The sequence below is a fragment of the Nicotiana tomentosiformis genome, chromosome 5 (assembly GCF_000390325.3).
Source record: "Nicotiana tomentosiformis chromosome 5, ASM39032v3, whole genome shotgun sequence".
In the NCBI taxonomy this organism is placed as follows: domain Eukaryota; kingdom Viridiplantae; phylum Streptophyta; class Magnoliopsida; order Solanales; family Solanaceae; genus Nicotiana; species Nicotiana tomentosiformis.
This window is the reverse complement of record NC_090816.1, coordinates 77,860,132-77,880,692: the sequence shown is the minus strand read 5'-3', so window position 1 is coordinate 77,880,692 and position 20,561 is coordinate 77,860,132. Positions and strand designations below refer to the sequence as shown.

The 20,561-nt window shown below is 35.0% G+C and overlaps 1 protein-coding gene across 2 annotated transcripts; it reads left to right on the top strand.

Annotated features, from left to right (window-relative positions):
* The first annotated feature begins 17,000 nt into the window (after positions 1 to 17,000).
* LOC117272928 (uncharacterized) lies at positions 17,001 to 19,674 on the top strand. 2 transcript variants are annotated; one of them, XR_011407863.1, is made up of 3 exons: positions 17,001 to 17,691; positions 17,768 to 19,158; positions 19,250 to 19,674. XR_011407863.1 is itself a non-coding variant. In XM_033657772.2 (3 exons), the coding sequence occupies exons 1-2, from the start codon at positions 17,963 to 17,965 to the stop codon at positions 18,505 to 18,507; spliced, it is 453 nt and encodes a 150-aa protein (XP_033513663.1). In that variant the 5' UTR covers positions 17,001 to 17,962; the 3' UTR covers positions 18,508 to 19,158; positions 19,250 to 19,674. The 2 variants fall into 2 exon arrangements, 1 of the variants encoding a protein (XP_033513663.1); XM_033657772.2 differs by having other exon boundaries at positions 17,001 to 18,333; positions 18,426 to 19,158.
* Positions 19,675 to 20,561: the final 887 nt, after the last annotated feature.

Sequence of the window (20,561 nt, the reverse complement as noted above, 5' to 3'; positions counted from 1 at the left end):
AAGCTTCCGCCGGATTGTGTATGCACTAGAGGTGCAAATATTATAGTAGAGCTTCAAGGTGTGGATATAAATTCCACCTATATGGAAGGGAATTTATGAAAGCGACAGAAGATGCGATGTAAAATTAAAAGGTAACTAAGGTAAAGGTGAAGAAAGTACGAGATACTCAAGTTCAGAAGGTTGTGAATAGTCCACACTCCAGATAGAGGGGTAGAAGCACCGTGGTTCAGTATCCATAAATGATAGTTGTGTTGTCAGTAGCAAATCTTCCAGTCTATGAATTCTAGGTACCGAGAGGTCTAGTTAAGAGAGTAAAGAAGAGTTAGAGATACCATGATGTCTCGCTTATGGTTCTAGAAAAACATAAGGAAATTTATGGTGATAGCAAGTTAAAGGGAGGTTGCAAGTAGTATAAATAGATATGTGTAGGTCCCAAGCTAAAGTATGGTAGAGCAACAAGGTTTTAGGTAGACAGAAGTAAGGATAAGAAAAGGTGGGTGAGAAGGTGACAAGAATAGGTAAGGCCTTGGGATTAAGCCTATCAAAACAAGAGAGCTGATGGTTTCTGCAAGTTATAGAAGCTCAGTATAGCCTGAATGAACTTGGAGAAGTATAAGACTAGGAGCATTTAGAAGAGATGAAATGCTGCCCTGATAGTAGAATAAGGGTGTAATTATGATAGATAAGAGGATATTAGGCCTTTGATTGAGTAATGATTTAAAGAAAAGGGATTTTATGAATTACATGGGATTAGAATACCCCCATAATATGAATCACATTGGAATGCTTTGAAATACGGTTATTGAAGTATAGTATCATCCCTGGGTGGATCAGACAAATCACTTCAGATATTTTCCGATGAAACGTGAGCCCTAGTGGTTATATATTACGTAAGAGGTTTCAAGTTATTAGTGGTAGATTATAGATAAACATTAAGGTGAATCAACAATAGATGGATAAAGGTTCAAATGTATGAGAGGAGATTAGGATGTCATTCTTTGGATGAACAGTAATGAAGAAGCATTAAAGGACTAAGATTTATACATATAGGATAAGCAACGAGAGTGTAACCTAGAGTTGGGTAGCAGACCTCGGTAATACTAAATCGAAGTAAGAGTTATTGAATAGTATGACCTTCCTAGATGTAGTAAAGTCATAAGCGCTGATAACCGAGCCTATGAAACCAGATATAACAATAATCGTAAGCTCGACAAAGTACCAACCGAAGAACTTCAGTACACCTATAGATGCCCAGTGGGACAGTTTGTCATAGTTATGTATATGTTCACAAAGTGAGGCCTAGATATTGCCTAAAAGATAGAAAACAAAATATAGAAGAGTCGCATAGGCGCACATATAAGGATAGAGTCGTAAAGGCTGCATGATAGAAGGTAGCAACATTTACGAGATTGGAAGAATTTTGACCACACGTCATGGTGTGAGAAAGTGGCCTAAAGGGGGGAATGCCCTGGCCTTTGGATTTGTTCACAAAACAGTTGCCTAGATGGAAAGGATAATACTAAAGTATTCTTAAGAGCTATAGGTTATGAGACTGATAAGCGCATCAGTCAACATTCAAGGGCGAATGTTCCAAATGGGAGAATGATATTACACTCCAAGTTTTCGTACGTAAAAGTATGTCATAAGTCAATTGATGTAAGCTCAAAAATGAGATAATCTTTGGAAGTACATAAAGTAAGTTATTCATGTTACCTTGGCATTACAAATATTTAAGATCATGAACAGCAAGTACCAAGAGGTTTGGAAGGTTTAGAAGGTTTAGAAGTTAAACGAATTGAAGAAAATAAGTTTCGTTGAAAGTCGACAAGTTGGGAACGTTATAACCCGTACTTTTGGGATGAGACTAGGGTGCTTAACATGATAATAATATGATGTTATGAGGTATTTTAGTTGTATTATAGCCGTGTGTTAATTTTTTAAGTCAAGTGAGTTGTGAAACAAAAGTCGACGAAAGTCATCACAAGTTACGTTCATAAATGCGTTGAAAATTAGGTCAAATATAGCAGAGCTTTTCTCCCGATATACATGAAATTATAGGATGATACACATACAAAATTGAATATCCACGAGTCTAATTTCTAACTCATTGGACCGTTCATCGATACGATGTTGTACTACAGAGATATTCGTATTTTTGCGAGATTGCGCAAGCCTCTCCCAATGGAACACACTTAGGTGGTTGAGATATCTTTATATATATATATATATATATATATATATATATATATATATATATATGATTCCTACAGCCCATTTTTACTCATTATTTTTCACTCTCTTTAGAGCTTAAACACCTAAAAACCTTCTCTCAAAGTTCTCTCATGATCCAAGACCCAAACAAAGGACAAACAACACAAATCAAGTGTCGGGAATCCCGTGGCGCTAGTGAGTTCCTTGTTCTTCTTGTGGTTGCTGATTTTGTTATGGTTCCAGCTCGTGGGGGGAGGGGGGGGGGAAGGGGTTGATTTAAGTGGTTTATGTTCATAAAATACTCCCCCAAGGTTTTCATATTAACTCTAGGTGATTTCAAGTCTTCCAAAGTGATTCTAGTGCCGAGAAACCCGAAGTGCATGCTAGTTTCGCTTCCTTGTTCTTGTGGCTGCCTTGGAAGGATACTTCGTGGTGAAGTAAGCAAAAATTGGAGTTGTTATATCCGTTTTAAGGTAATAAACCACTTACTCTATATGTATTTAAGCTTATCCAAGTTGCGGCTAAGTCGTGGAATCTAGAACTTGTGAGATATCTATCGAAAGGCTTGTTAGTAATGTTGTTGATTGGTGGACTATTTGGGAGGCTTAATATGAGTATTATTGATATTGGTTGGGCTTTTGTAATCTGTGGGAAGCCATATAAACAAGGAAGGTGTTGTCCGTCTTATCGTAGAATAAAGTGTGTCATTTAAATGCGATACGTTATGGCATTGGTATTGTGATGAAAGTATTGTTCATTGCTTGTTGACTCAGGAGCTGCAAGTTAAGTTAGATTGAGGATTGGAAGGGATATTTTGAGCTATGTAAGGTCTTCCTTTCTTTTATTCGGCATGATTCCGTAAGTTATGTTGCCGTTATAAGGAATTCAAGGGTACGAGGCTTTGTATACGTACTATACTGACGATTAAGGTCCGTCCACGAGTATAGTCATACGAATGTTGAAATGGACCATATTGGTTAGTCTTTCATGTATTCTTAAGGAGTAAATAGAGGCTTCTAAAAGGTCCTTGTCTTTTATATGTAACAAGACGCCTAGATGTTAATTAAACATTCTGCACGAATGGTCTGACGAATCATAAACAATATAGTGTCTGTATAATGAGGGATAGTCAGTCATATACGAATAGTTCAACAAGGTAACATAATGTATAGTTTGTAGAATAATAAGAATGTTTATACATAAAGAATGGCACAACTTCCAATACTTATATGTTTGTGTTCATAAAACTTCCCCGAAGACACTTACATTGCTCTCAAGTTAAATAGGGTTGATTATATATGAGGGTGATGTTAAGAGACGATATACGTTACCTATGGAGTCATAAATTATAGAATATGATAAGTTTAGCGATAAGAATATGAGTTGATTGAGCGTAAATTCAACTTTTGTTACGTATTGATGAATTTATATATATATGTATAACAAGTAGCCTCACAAGCTAAGATTATTACATAGCTATAATTTGAAAGAATCATGAAATCCCCAGAAACGAGTCGTGATGTGAAATAAGGATAGAAGTGAAATTTCAAAATAGTTACAACGTTCTTTATGGCTAAATAATATAGAATACGAAGGATGATGTAGAAAGTGGATAAGGAATAAGGATTGGTTCTTGTAACAAGTAGCTCACGAATTTGTATGTTTATAAATACGAGTTTATCTATTGATGATTGAATGATGTCTGCATGAGTGATAAGAAATGAATATATAGGACATGATCGATACGGACAGTAGGCTAGAAACCCGTATTGCAGAACTCCTCCAACTCAAAGCATTCTGATGGTAGGCTAGAAAACCCGTAATTTAGCTGTAGTTTACACTCTAATTACTGTATTTTATATGTGTTTGAGTTTAAATAATGGTGATTTGCACTTATTACGTGTTTTATGCCTTTGGGGAAATGATTCCGAGTTAAAAAGATAAATTGGAGCTAAATCGAATAATTTGGAGCTTTGAAGTCTGAGTAAAAGCCCAAAGAATTAAATCGGGATCACATTCAGGGCTTGTGGACCGGCATTGCATAAGAATGTTAGAAGAAAGCGTAAGGGCTAGAACAAATGTACTAATGCGACACAGTAAGCATACTAGTGTGTGACGCATTAGTACAAATGTTCGTCAGAAATGTGAAAATTCAGAGACTTAGAGTTTTTTTGGTCTGACAAGAAAATGTACTAATGTGACGCAGGGTGCGGCGCATTAGTACAAATGTTTGTCAGACAACTGAGTTCAGAGAGTTTGCAACTGAGTAAATTATACTAATACGACGCAGGGGCACGTAGCACTATGCAACGCATGAAGTGTAAAAAGATTCCATGTTTTCTTACTTATGCTCAAAGAGGGTAGTTGGTCCGAGCACGTTCCGACTTGGTATAATTATACTAAAAATACGTTTTTGAGGGGGATTCGACCTAGGAGTATTTTGGAGAGCTACTACGGCTTGAAGACACAAGATTTCATCAATTCTCTTGCCAACAATCGGTGCAATACAAGAGTTTGTACCGTAAAGTTTTCTTTGATGTTTTCTACGTTCTTAAACTTATTTGATATGACTTTCTCCATTGTTATGGAGTAGTTTACTACATGGTTTGATGGATATGGTATTTTGATTGCTATTTGTGGATTTAACTCCGGTTTAATTATGTGAATACGTTGTGGAGTTTTGAATTGATTGCAAATTTGTTCACCAGTTTATTTAATAAAAAGAGGAATATTTTGATGATTATCTTTGCATTATTTTATTTGATTTAACTTAGTGATTCTTCTAAGTAATCGAAAGATCTTCTTGAATTATTAATTAAACCAGGTTAGGAGAATATTCGAGAGATATTTTCCTAAAGACTAGTCCATTAACATGTTCTTGCACATCTTCACAGTGATTCTTATTAGTTTATTTTGTAGAGTTCAGATTCAATCGAGATAGGAATCTTGATCTTACATTTAAGCTAATCATCTAGTGAATTCGTGAGAATCATTAAAATATTATTAGTGAATTAAACCAGAGTTAGATCCTGAATTGCTATCTTACACCTATCGTATCGTGACCCTTATTTCTCATATTGCTTACAATCCGATTTAGTTCAACTCTCACTCTCTGTGATCAATATCAATTAGTTCTAATCTTAATTTAGTAGTTAATCTTAGTTAGTAATTACCTCAAATCAAGTGTTGATCATCCTGAATAGCAGAACCATAAGTTATTTTAACATTGTTTAAATCCATTCCCTATGGAGACGATAATTTTACTATACTATCTTTGACTAGCCAGCATTAATTTTCGTGTTGTGTTTTGCGCTCGTCAAATTTTGGCACCGTTGTCGGGGATTGGCAATTAATAGTGTTCAAAATAATATTTTGTGCTAATTCGGGAATTTATTTTTTTTCTTTTCTTTTTATTTTTTATTAGTTAACTTGTCTTCAAGATTTTTTTTGTAGCACCTGACAAGTGTTCAGGAGAAAGCTTGAAGAAAATATTGAAACACAACCACCCTAAGAAATCGGTTACAGAGTTAACAGCTGAACACTATCACAAGTGTGCTATTTATTTTAAATATAGTGGAAATCATCTATGGGTTGACTGTCAAGCAGGTAAGTATTCTTCCTATGATTCATCTTTTGAGCAGTCTCACTTTATTTCTAGCCCGTACAGGTATGGGGTTTTACATGAGCATAATCTTAACTCTGGTTTGGATGAATACCCTTATTATGACTGGAATGAAAGCGAAGTGAGACAACTACATCAAGAGGAGAATGGTAGTTTAGAAGAACTTATGTATAAGTTAATGAATAGTGTCAAAGAAAGATTTATACAAAATCAAGAAGGAATTGTACAAATGCTGAAGCCATTAAGAACCTAACAACGCAAGTGAGCCAAATAGTAAGTATACTTTTAGAAAGCTCATTGCATTATGATAGTCAATATATGGAGGAAATACGCTGTGAGAATGAGACTACCCAAGAGAATGAACATCTACATAGAGAGCTTTCCACTTTACAAGAGGACTCTGATTCAACTGAGATGATTGAAGATGAGGCTTTGGTTGATTGTGAAGCAATGAAAGAAGAGTTCAAACCTCCATCCACCTTTCCATACTTGCAACCTTTAGTAGAAGAGAACGAGAAACAATTGGTCTTGGACATACCAGAGGAATATTCACATGAGCTTTCTTCTTTATTTTCTATTTCTAACATTGATTATGTGGATTTTAGTTTTGGGGATTTACAGGAAGATACATGTATTGATCTTGTAAAAGAATGCAGGAACCTAAAAGAGCAATTCACCGCTCAAAGTGAGGCCAAGCAAGAAAGAAAAGAGTGGGTCTTGCAGATATTGTCAAAGTACTTTGGCCTAATGAGATCTATAAAGAAGAAGAAACGAGGAATGAATTCAGAATTAGGGGTGGAGTTCATCAGTTCTCAGAAAAGAAAAACATTCAGGGGAGTTTTTTTTACCTCTTGTTTTTTACTTGTGTGTCATGGGGACATGCCACAATTTAAATGTGGGGTGGAGGATGTAAATATGTGTGTATTTTTATTTTATTTTCTTGTGTGTTTTTATCTTTATTTTAAAAATAAATTGGACTTTTCGTGACGATGGATTTCCTCGACCGTCTTCTTGAGTGTTAAAGTCGAACAAAAATACAAAAAACAAATGAAAAATCCAAAAATATGTCTTTTATTTTATTTTATTTTATTGTATTTTCTTAGATAGTGTAATGATTCCCCCTTGATTTTTTCCTGTGCCGCAATTCTTTTCCAAGGGTTTTTTACTTGAATCGGGTATAGTTAGTTTTTTTTTTAGGAGTAGAAAATCTTATGTCGTATTGCTAGTTGAAATCAATTTTCTTGACTTTGTGCCATGGTATGAGTGAGGTTTTCGTTGATATTCTGTGCATGTCAGTTGATGTCTAGAGCTTGTCCTGTGTATTTGCAAAGCAAAATAGAAGTCTTGTTCAGTATAGGAAGTAATATAGGCATTACTTTGTTGAGCCAATTATATGCTCGTGACCCGCCTAATTATTGTGTATCCTAGTTAGCCCCTTTGGGTAATCCTATTCTCTTTGGCGACCACACTAAAATCCTAACGCGTTTGTGAATTGACCATTTATTTGAACCTTTTACCTATCATGAGCGCGTGAAATATCTATGAGCTTGTTGAAAGCTAAGTGAAAAAATGGTTGGGTTTTTGAGTGGAACTATAGAAAAGGAGAAAGGTGCACTGTATGAAAACATTGTGAGAGTCACTTGTGGAATTGGAAAAAAAAACAAGAGAGAAGAAATTCGGAACTTTAAAAAAAAATAGTATTGTATATATAATAAAAAAAATTATTCCTTGCTAGTGGTAAATCTTGCTTTGTTTGTGCTTAGAGAAATTAGGAGCTTGGTGCTAATATGATGTGAAGGTTGGGGTTTGCTTCAACATAAGTGTGGGATTTGAATTGGTGAAATTATATGTATTAAAGTGCTCAGGGAGGTGTAGCCGCTATTATCCAAATCGCATCCTACCCGTCCTGCAACCTACATTACAACAAATTAAAGTCCTACTTGATCTTTGACTGAATGAGCTCAATTAGTAGAGGGCATATGGCTTGCGAAGGAAAGGTAATGACATTGACCTCTGTGTTAGAGTAAGTGAGCACGTTGTGAAAAATGCGTGGTGCTTTTGAGTAGAGCTTTGAGGCTAGAATGTTATGATAGGGAGCTTAGTCTACTTTAAATATTCTTGGCGTGATGTGTTATGGAAGTTGTTCGATGTAAAGGTCGTCTCTATGTGAAGTGTATTTTGATGCTCGATGACGAGAAATAGTTTAAGGGTGGAGTGTTGATGGCAGGCTAGAAACCCGTATTTTAACCATAGTTTACACTCTAATGACTGCATTTATTGTGTGTTTGAGCTTAAATAATGATGATTTGCACTCATTACATATTTTATGCCTTGCAGGAAATGATTCCTAGTTAAAAAGATAAATTGGAGCTAAATCGAATAATTTAGAGCTTTGAAGTCTGAGTAAAAGCCCAAGGAATTAAACCGAAATAGCATCCGGGGATCGTCGACCGACGTTGCATACGGAAGTTGGAAGAAAGCGCAAGGGCTAGAACAAATGTACTAATGCGACGCAGTAAGTGTAGCAGTGTGCGACGAATTAGTACAAATGTTCGTCAGAAATTTGAGAAGTTCAGAGACTTGGAGTTTTTTTTGGTTTGACAAGAAAATATACTAATGCGACGCAGGGTGCGACGCATTAGTATAAAAGTTTGTCAGACAAGCTGAATTTAGAGAGTTTTCAACTGGGTAAATTATACTAATGTGAGGCACCATGCGTAGCACTGTCCGACGCATGAAGTGTAAAAAGTTTCTTGGTTTTCCCACTTCTACTCAAAGAGGGTAGTTTGGTCTGGGCACGTTCCGACTTGGTATAAATACACTAAAAATATGTTTTTGAGAGGGATTCAACCTAGGAGAGTTTTGGAGAGCTACTATGGCTTGAAGACACAAGATTTCATAAATTTTCTTGCCAACTATCGGTGCAATACGAGAGTTTGTATCGTTTGTTGTCTTTGATATTTTCTATATTCTTAAACTTATTTGATATGACTTTCTCCATTGTTATGGAGTAGTTTACTATGGGGTTTGACGGATATGGTATTTTGATTGCTATTTGTGGATTTAACTCCGGTTTAGTTGTGTGAATACTTTGTGGAGTTTTGAATTGATTGCAAATTTGTTCACCAGTTTATTTAATCGAAAGAGAAATATTTTGGTGATTATCTTTGCATTATTTTGTTTGATTTAACATAGTAATTCTTCTAAGTAATCGACAGAGCTTCTTGAATTGTAAATTAAACCAGGTTAGGAGATTATTCGAGAGACGTTTTCCTAAAGACTAGTCGATTAACATGTTCTCGCATAGCTTCACAGTGCTTCCTATTAGTTTATTTGATAGATTTTAAATTTAATTGAGAGAGGAATCTTGAACATACATTTAAGCTAATCATCGAGTGATTTCGTGAGAATTATTAGAAGTGAATTCAACCGGAGTTAGATCCTGAATAGCTATCTTACACCTATCCTGTCGCGGTCATTATTTCTCATATTGCTTACAATCCGATTTAGTTCAACTCTCACTCTCTGTGATCAATTTTAATAGTTGTAATCTTAATTTATAGTTAATTATAGTTAGTAATTACCTCAAATCAAATGTTGATCATCCTGAATAGTAGAAAACCATAAGTTATTTGAACATTTTTTAAATCCAATCTCTGTGGAGACGATAATTTTACTATACTATCTTTGACTAGCGAGCATCAATTTTCGCATTGTGTTTAGCGCTCATCACACGTGCAACAGTAACCCAGCAACGTGCGGCCCGCAGATGTTAAAGTATGGCCTCAGAATCCTTCGAAGGGTATTTTGTCAAGAATTTCGGAACACTATAAATAGGCGGGAAACATCTTTTAGGGCATCTTTTTATATTGCAGCAGCAACTTGTAGTTATTCTTAGCTATTTTAGGAAACTTTGATCTACAATTAAAGAGGAGCAATTACTTTTCCATTTTTATTTCGCTTTATGTCTTTAATTTCTTCTTCTTCTTTTCATTTTTCTATGTCTATTGTCATGAGTGGCTAGATTTAATCTAGGGTTGTGATCCAACCCTGTCACAGCCCAAATCGATGGGCCGTGACGAGTGCCCGAGTCCTATATGTCAAACACCCTGAAGCATGCATCTAAGATATAAACATGAAATAGGGGTGGGTCATGCATAACATCTGTCAATAAACTGCTGAATCATGTGAATAACATACATGAGGAAACATGCCCAAAAGACACACACACACACACACATATATATATATATATATATATATATATATATATATATATATATATATATATATATATATATATATATATATATATCATTTGGTACGGTAGGGAGAGCCAACAAGGGTTCTATGGACAACTATATATCAAAATAGAAGCTGACAAGGCCACACACAATTCAACTAGACATGACTGTCTATAGGCCTCTAATAGAGTGTACAACTATATAAAGGACGGGATTGAGCCCCATCATACCCACATATGTATACAAACGTATCATACCAAAATCCAATAGCAGCTCCGGATCGAATGGAGCACACCAACTCTCACTGAGCAAGGATCCTAAGAAGGGGGGCCGTCAGCCAATCTACCTGCACATGCAGGCATGAAATGCAGGCCCCAAGAAATAGGGGCATCAGTACGAATAATGTACCGAGTATGTAAGGCATAAAAATCAGTATATAAAAGATATGAAAGAAACATGGAGTAAAGGACTCAATCTGTAATTTTGAATAGCTCGGTGAATCATGAAATATTTATAATGTCATGCATATGCGTATAAATGACATATTATTCATAGGTATGTGCGTACATAACATCATCAAGCCTTCGAGGGCATCCCATCATATCATCTCGGCCTCAGTGGGCAAATTCATCAATGTATACCAACTGATCATGTGGTGGTGCGTATATAACATCGTAAACTTTTCCCATACCCCATATACATATAATATACGCATATATAATGTCATCTTGTCATGTGTCAGTGTACACGTATAAATGAATGCAATGCATAAGAAGTAAGTCAATAAGATCTCTCAGAATGTCATAAGATCAATATGCCTTCGGTTAATATCACGAAATAGTCTTTATCAACTTAAATATTTTCTGAGACCCATGAACATATGATATGATAGTAGGACATATGGGGAATCAAGAACATAGGCAAACCTAGTACTTCTAAGAATAGAATCATTTGTGAAAGTTGCGTGCTTGCTCGTTTCGTTGTATCATATGGATCATGCCAAAAGGAAAGAAGGGATAGATTTAACATACCTCAAGTTGTCAATGCAACTCAACAACAAGCTTATGACAACTAGCGTGCTAACCCTATAACAAATAAATACACGTACAACTTAGATGGTGCTAGTATATCACGTATCTCAAATGATAACTCGATTCTAAAATAAAACGGGCAGCATTTTCCCTGATTTTACTGCTCCCTCAAGCGTACTATAGATGAGATACAAACACAATACAATCAGAAACTCAAAAACAACCTAACTACAATTCGGGACCTTTAATACAACAAAAATCCCAAATATACCATAACACACCCAATCAACAAAATATCAAGTAGTCTGAAACTGCAATGACAAGCGACCAGCCCACTACCCTACCACATGTGGTGTTTATCCACGCCCTTTATCCTTCCAAACTCCATAAATCAGTAGCACAAGAGGCTAACACGAGTGGACTACAAAAGAGTCAACTAAAAGTGGAATAAATCGAACACACGACTTTCGATCACCGTCCTGTGAGTTCTAACTATTAGGAAATGAATTTATCAACCTTCCTTGATATTTAAAACCTTAAATACATAAAATAGGCATTTTATTAACTATGAAGTACCTTCCAAAACTCAAACTACAAAGAAAAAGAGAGTCGGTATAATGATACTTACGTCGTAGGGATCGTTCTAATGTTATCGTTTCTTGATTTAGTACCCGGGATGTTAATCTTTTTTGAAACCTTTGTAGAGAGCTTAAGGATAGGTTTATGGGTTTTATCTGTCAGTGTTATGTGGAAAAATGAAGAGAAATATGACTTAATACCTATATATATCAACTTTTGAAAAGTCAAAGAGGTGCTAGCTTGGCACCCTAGCATTGGCCCTTCATCAAACGCTCATATCTTTTTATTCGGACGTCGTATGAATAAATGGTTAAGAGTGTTAGAAACTACATTGCAATACAATAAATGCGGTATATAATATGTCCCAAAAATACCTCATATATCGCACTAAATGTATTGCTCAAAAAGCTTCGTTACAAGGCAAATCCTTAGTAGGTTTTTCGCAACTTAAATCTGATTTTTTTTTAACTTTGTATTTTATATAAAAATACCATATATAGTCATATTATGACTTTAAACTCATTTAAATCATGATTAACAAGTCTCATATTCATTATACGTCACCTTGGAACACACAGGGTATAACAAACCCTAGTGTGTAAAACTTATGGTCATTAATACTAATGCTTGCTATTGATTTGGTTGATATTATTTAAACTTGTTTATGTTATAAAGTTAGAATTAATGGTTGCAAATATTGATTCGTGTCTATTTGACTTTGTTCTTATTTTAGAAACAGGAATTTAGTCTAGGAAAACTTGGCTAACAAGAAATTGAACTAGTTGAAGTATCGATTAGTTTAATTAAAGGATTTGAACTAGAGTTAGGGATAATCTAACTTGAACTCATATTCAATTATTTTGGTTGCTACCCATTTGGACTTGAGAGAGCCAATTTGGGCATAATCACTCTTTAACCAAGAGGTATTGAGTGGGTACTTATGTATTGAGATTCATAACAAATCTCGATCTACCAAGAAAATATATGTAAATTTATTTAGCGATTTTGGAAGTTGCAATGAGTGCAGTCTTGGTTTGGGAGGATGAAGGTACGCAATTCTCTATTTATTACAATAGTAAAATACTATCGGGAGCGGAGACATGTTATCCGCACCTAGAAAAGTTGGCTCTAGTTCTCGTAGTTTCCTCTCAAAATCTTAGACCCTACTTTCAATTCCATCCAATATCCATTGTGACGACTTTTCCCTTGAAGAACGTCCTTCATAAACCTGAATTATCAGGTTGATTGGCTAAATGGGTAGTAGAAATTAGTGAATTTGATATAGAATATGAACCTCAGAAAGCTATCAAGTCACAAGTTTTGGTTGACTTTGTGGTTGACTTTAGTCCGGGGATAATGCATTTAGCTGCTAAAGAAGCAGTTTTGGCATTGGAAACCATTTTTAGTGTACGAACTTTATTTACGGATGGAGCCTCCGATGTAAAAGGGATCGGTCTTGGGATAGTATTAATAACTCTTTCAAGAGAGACCCTGAGATAGGACATTAGAACTGTAACTTTGACTAACAATGAAGTCAGGTATGAAGCTTTGGTTGCAGGACTTGAATTAGCCCGAGGACTAGGTTCCGAGGTGATTAAAATAAAGTGTGACTCCCAGCTGGTAGTAAATCAGACATATGGAGTATTTGACACTAAAGAGGAGCGCATGCAGCAATATCTGAATAAAGTTCAAGTTTTTCTTTTCTTATTCAGGGAGTTGTCGATAATTCATCTCCCAAGGGAAGAGAACGTGGAGACAGACGCATTGGCCAATTTAGGGTCGTCCACAAAAATGAAAGGAGCCGATTCCGGTGCAGTTGTTTAGTTGTTGCGCTCGATACTGGACATGGATGGGTATTGCGATGTTAACTAAACCAACCTAATCTAAGATTGGAGAATTGAGTTTATAGAATATTTAAGGCATGGCAAATTGCATGAAGATCCTAAAGCCTCCCGGGCACTACGAACTAAAGCAGCTCGTTATTGCCTTGTTGATGGTCAACTATTTCGAAGATCATTTCAAGGATCATTGGATCGATGTTTAGGAACATGAGATGCTTATTATGTGATGAGAGAAGTTCATGAAGGGGTTTGCGAAAATCATTCCAGTGTAGACTCGTTGGTTCTTCAATTGATAAGGGTTGGTTACTATTGGCCCAAATGTAACAAGACGTGAAGGCATTTGTAAAAAAATGTGATAAGTGTCAGCATCATGCGTAATTAGTACATCAACTGGTAGAGCTTCTGCATTTGGTGGTGTCACCGTGGCCATTCATGAAATGGGAGATGGACATAGTTGGTCCTTTGTCTCAAGGACCTGAGCAGGTAAGATTCCTTTTAGTTTTAATTGGCTATTTTACTAAATGGGTTGAAGGAAGCGCTTACAAAAATATTAGAGAGTGAGAATTGATTGATTTCATTTGGGATCATATCATTTGTCATTTTGGAGTACCAAAAGAATTTGCTTGTGACAATGGGCCACAATTTATAGGTTCTAGGGTCATAAAGTTTCTGGAAGGATTGAAGATCAAAATAATCACATCGTCTTCATATCATTCAAGTGCTAACGGACAATCGGAGTCGACCAACAAGGTGATAATTTAAAACCTCAAAAAAAAATTAGATGATGCTAAAGGCAATTGGCCAAAAGGGTTACCGGGAGTGTTATAGGCATATCGAACAACGACAAAGTCAAGCACGGGAAAAACACCCTTTTATCTTTATGTACAACGCGAAAGCGTTGATTCCGGTGAAGTTCAGGGAACCTACCATAAGGTATTCACAGGAGAACGAGGAGCCGAATAATGAAGCAATTCTGATTAAGTTGGATTTGCTGGAAGAGCATCAAAATTTAGTATATGCGAGGATGGTGGCACAAAAGCAAAGGATGGAAAGATATTATAACCACAAAGTAAATCTTTGATATTTCAAAGTTAGAGATTTGGTTTTGCGAAAAGTGACTCAAAGTACCTGAGAGGTTAATACTGGGAAGCTAGGACCAATGTGGTAAGGACCTTACCGAATTTCAGCGATAACCTGTAAAGGTTCATATCAACTGGAAATCAAGATGGAGTAAAATTACCGAGCAACTGGAACGCGACTCACCTTAAAAGGTATTACTGTTGAAGATCCTTATTGCTACTAAAAGTATGCGCTGCATTCTTTTTCCCTTCATCTAGTTTTTGTCCCAATTGAATTTTACTAGCAAGGGTTTTAATAAGGTAGCAACGTAAAACATACTTCAAAGAAGGATCATTGACGATAGCAAGAACTCCAGTGTTCGAATCTCATACTTAGCATACAAACATTGGGGGGAACTATTGTATATCAGAGCACTAAAAGTGTCATGAAGACCGGTGGCTGTTAAAATCGGAAGCTGTATCTTATCAGGACCGGAGACTACATGATCAGCCCCGTAGAAATAAGTAGTGCAAGTTAGCCATATATATTGGCAGCTTTATTTACTTAAGCGGATTTTTTGTTCATGTAAATCTAATTTTATAAATAGAAGGAATAAATCAAAGTCCTTTTGTTTTTATCTTACTTCTTATCCAAATAATATGTTAAGATTTTTTTTCATTTGAAAGTTAGTTAAACTTCAAATGCTTGTGTCGGAATGAACATGAGATGTTCTCTTCAAGAGCACCGTAAATATAAGGGTCATCTCTTATGAAACCCTCATAGTTAAAGGGTAAATACCGGAAGTATGAATGTCCAAAATTAAAGTTATCGAATGTAAAACATTCCCAAACTTTATCAAATAGAAAAAAGTGTCTTGCACAGAAATTAAGCAAAAGATGTCTGTTATTTCTTAAAATGCCAAACTCAAGAAGTTTCAAAATAGTTACAAAGAAAACGAAGTATATAAAGAATTTGGTTTTGCCGACGGAGTCCGAAGGAAGAGAAGTATCTTCTGCATCTTTTGCAGATGAAGGCTGTTCCATATCCGGTCCAGTACTTTCATCCTTATCCTTATCTTCTTCTTTAGCTTCCTCATCGGTTCCCGAGGACTCAGAACTTGTGTTCAAAGAGCTTGAAGAAGTGGGCCAAGCAGGAATGTTATCGAAGGCAGTTGTCTCCAATTCACGAGCCTCAGCGATGCAACCATCCATGTTTGCAATGCCTTCTTTGGCCTCCTCGAAAGTCTTCCTCCTCATGGGATAAATCGCACAAGTTGTTTCAACGAGGAAAGAGTCTTCTTGATCTTGGAGTTTGGATCAAAGCTTCTTGAATTTGAATTGCAACTGTTCATTTTCAGCCCTCAAGATGTCATAGGTCTGGCAAAGGACAGTATTTTTCCTCGCGTGTTCGTTGTTCTAATCCATGACCTTTTTTAGCCTTTCCTCCATCCTAGCTCTCTTTTCTTTGACAGGAGCAACCTCCTTCGTTTTGGAATGTACGCTTGCTTCCAGGTTATTAATTTGCTCCATGGAAGTAGAATCATATTCCGCTGTGATAGTTACAATATCCTGCAGCTCTGCCCACTTGGCCTTCAACTCTTCAAGTTCTTCATGCAGTTGAGCGGCCTCTCGACTGTGAATGATCTCTTCTTCCTTAGTCTGCTCTAACCGAGATTCAAGTTCATCCATTGTAGCATGTCTTTCTTCTAAAGCCGGGAGATACTCAGCAACATGATCTCGTTCAGCAGCAATCCAATTTCGTTCAGCAGCAAGTTCTTCTTTAGCTTGGATCATCTTTTGTAAGCCCTCAAAGGCAAGGAGATTAGCCGAAAAAGTTAAAGATTGAAGTTGTTAAGGATTATGTCTAGCAAGAGAAAAGGTAAGAATTCCTAATTAATAATAGTATGCACTTTTCTGCTTAGGTATCATCTTATACTTCTTTCTTACATTTTCTCTTGCTAGAATAATCCTAAACAACTTCAATCTTTAACTTTTCAGGCTAACCTCCTTGCCTTCAAGGGCTTGCAAAAGATGATCCAAGCTAAAGAATAACTTGCTGCTGAAAGGCTTCGAATAAGGACCGACGGAAGATGGAAGCCCTTTCTGCAGAATGCCTAATTAACAATAGTATGTACTTTTTTGCTCAGGTATCATCTTAAACTTCTTTCTTACCTTTTCTCTTGCTAGACATAATCCTTAACAACTTCAATCTTTAACTTTTCAGGCTAACCTCCTTGCCTTCGATGGCTTGCAAACGATGATCCAAGCTAAAGAAGAACTTACTGCTGAAAGGATTAGAATACGGACCGACGGAAGATGGAAGCCCTTTCTGCAGAATGCCTAATTAACAATAGTATGCACTTTTCTGCTCAGGTATCATCTTATACTTCTTTAGAGTTTTATTTTATTTGTGATTACTTTTTTTTAATGATTATTTGTCTTTTTATTATTATTATTATGTTCTTTGATTATGCTTCTTCGTTATACCTCAGTATTTATTTCTGGAGTTTCATTGCTTCTAATTAATTTGATCCAGTATATTATACTGGAAGACTGCCATCTGTAGGTTTTATTGTCCAGTACTTTATACTGGATGAGTTCTGTTTTATATACTGGATTCTGATCGTATTTACTAATCTAATTTGTAATATTCTTTGTTTTCATGATTTTATAGAAAGGGAATCTTAAGTAGTATATTGAAGGTACGGATTTCTGAAATGTTCAAGTTTTTATCTTAAAATTATATGAAATGCTGTTTATATGTGTTGTATTTTAATTTTAGGAGGGAGATAGATTTTATGACTTTAAGGAGTGGTTTCCTGCTGATTGTTATTGAAAAGGCGATCGAAATTTTAAGCAAATTATGTCATCCTTTTTGTCTGGAACTCAAATGGATGTGTTGAAGAACAGTGTATTTGGGAAGTTTTTAGAGTTGAATGAAGAGAGTCACTCTGGGAAGTTGACTCATTGTATGTTGCTATCTCAATTTTTCTTCAATTTCTGGATCTGTAGAGGATTCACATGATATCAAAGAATACGACGTCAATAATGAACATGGGAAATTAGAAGATTTTAATTTAGAAGCGATAAAGGAAGGGACTTCTGGTATTGAAACGTAAAGTTGTATATTTAAATTTTTTTTATTTATATTTTCTAACATATTAATGCATATTTTATGTAGCATCTGGTTTTGTTGATGTTGGAATTCCGGATGAAGATAAATGGTTAGAAATATGTGATTCAGAGGCTCATAAATTAACAGCTGAGCTTTGTAAACAAACAACAAATGAAGATATTTCGTCGGGTAAGATGACTAAACAGTCATGCAATGAAGATGTTCCAGCTATAGAGGTTTATAAAAAAATCATCAACCAAGATGACTTCAGATCATGAAATTGAGATGACTGACTCTCAGATTGATTGTCAGATTCATAAATTAACTTTCGAGTTTGTTAATGAGTCCATAGGTGTTGCTCCTGTAATGTCATCTATTCCAAAATGCTCTACACCTAAAGATGCTGCAACTTCTTCCTTGCCTATTCAGTCAAGTTTTGAAGGTGTCCAAACTTATGAGGTTTCGGACGACTCTAGTCAAGAAGATGCAACAAGAATAAGAAAACTTGTTGTACCTCGTGTTATTGTGAAAGGGGATCACCCTTTCAAAACGTCAATTACTGAAGAAATTCTTGTATCAATTAGTGATGAGTTTAGTAAGTTTGTTCAAACAAAGTTAATTCAAACTCGCAGGTAATTTTATATATTTCTTTATGTTTTGATTGTAGTTTCTTTGTAATGATAGTTTGGACTATTATATTTATATATTTATTAAATCTTTTTAGGAAGAAGGGGTACAAAAAGAAGGATGATATACTGGAGGAACAGTTTAATCTTGGAATTGCATTTATAGCTGAGAGGACATGATTTTTTGAACTTTATTATTCAGGTATAGGTATCAATGAGACGGTATGTCAACATACATTATTTTTTTTATTTTGTTTTAGTATCGGTATATGTGTGTATATTCAATTGATGTCTGTTTTCTTTTTGTAGCATATTGATATTATATTCTATTACCTCCGAAAGAAAGAAAAATATGGAAACATAAGGATGACAACTACCGATAACTATTTCATTTCTACCATTGAAGAGGTGTAGAATAAATCAACCATAGATAGCTTGAATGTAAAAAAAACAAATATTTGAGTTGACAAAGAAATTAAAAGAGTATGTGCTTGGGTTTTACATTCTTTATAACACCCCCTGGCTTTTCGTTAATTATGTTCTTATGCCAACCAATGTAAAAGATGCATGGCATTGGGTGTTGGACATTCTATCTTTGCCTGATGGCTGCATATACGTATATAATTCAATGAGATCCCCAAGACATGATGTTGTAGTTCGTAAAGCATTGCACTCATTTGTTGTAATGATACCATTGTTGCTCAACACCACTACATTTTATGAGCAAAGAAGTGACATTACAACGAATAGATCACATTACTTGGAAAAAGAGGATCTATCTGAACCATTTCTTCTTATATCAGTGGATGACTTGCCTCAACAGGAAAAAGCGTAAGTTGCAATATTTTTTTATATCATATTCTTCAGTTTTTACTCCTGTATTGTTTATCTTATTCTTTCTTAATATGTGTTTTGTATGTAGTGATTGTGGTATATATTGTTCTGCATTTGCGGAATATTTCATTGAAGGCAAGAAGATACCTGTTGACAAGAACATCTTTGATCCTACACGTGTACAAACTAGATATGGAGTATTATTATACAATTATGGTAAGAAGAAGCAACTGGAATATCTGGTTAGTGAAGATGAGGCCACTGGAAGATTAGACAAACCTTGCGTTTCAAAAAGGCGCAACACACATACCAATAAATAGTTTTTTTGTTTTTTTACTGTAATTGAAAAGATATTTTAGATTGAAATGCAGATTAATATACTGGAATATATATTTTTAGCATGTGTTTGTGTTTCTATTTTTATATTTTTATGTATAATGTGGATTGGAGTTTATATTTTTTATGGTGTATTTTTATGTATAATAAGTTGGATTACATAATTTTTGTTGATGATATTATAGTATAATTAGCTGAAGTTCTTATTTTGTTTGGTTCATGTATATTATGCTGAAAATGCTACTTAAGAAGCGCTATAAAGCCAGTATATTATAACGGAGAAGTGTAAAATAATGTAGAAGTTATATTCAAAATAATTTGCTCGAGTTAAAGACTTTAAAATTTTGCTTCTTGCATATTCTGCTGGAGATATATCACCTGAAAGTATTTTCTCCAGTATTTTATCCTGGATGTGTACAATCCAGTTTTTTTTTGCTGGATTTGAAGCGATTTATTGATTAAAATAAAGATTAATGGATTGGAGTTTATAATTTTATGGTGTGTTTTTATGGATAATAAGTTGGATTTCATAATTTTTGTTGATGCTATTCTATTATAATTACCTGAATTTCTTATTTTATTTTGTTCCTGTAATTACTGAAAATGCTACTTATGAAGCGCTATAAACCAGTATATTATAATGGACAAGTGTAAAATAATAGAGAAGTTATATCCAGAATAATTTACTGGACTTAAAGACTTTAAAATTTTTCTTCCTATATATTATCCTGGAGATATATCACCTGAAAGTATTTTCTCCAGTATTTTATCCTAGATGTGTACAATCCAGTTTTTTTTTGCTGGATTTGAAGCGATTTATTGATTAAAATAAAGATTAACGGATTGGAGTTTATATTTTTTATGGTGTGTTTTTATAGATAATAAGTTGGATTACATAATTTTTGTTGATGCTATTCTATTATAATTAGTTGGATTTATTATTTTATTTTGTTCCTGTATATTACACTGGAAATACTACTTATGAAGCACTATAAACCAGTATATTATAATGGAGAAGTTTAAAACAATGGAGAAGTTATATCCAGAATAATTTGCTGGACTAA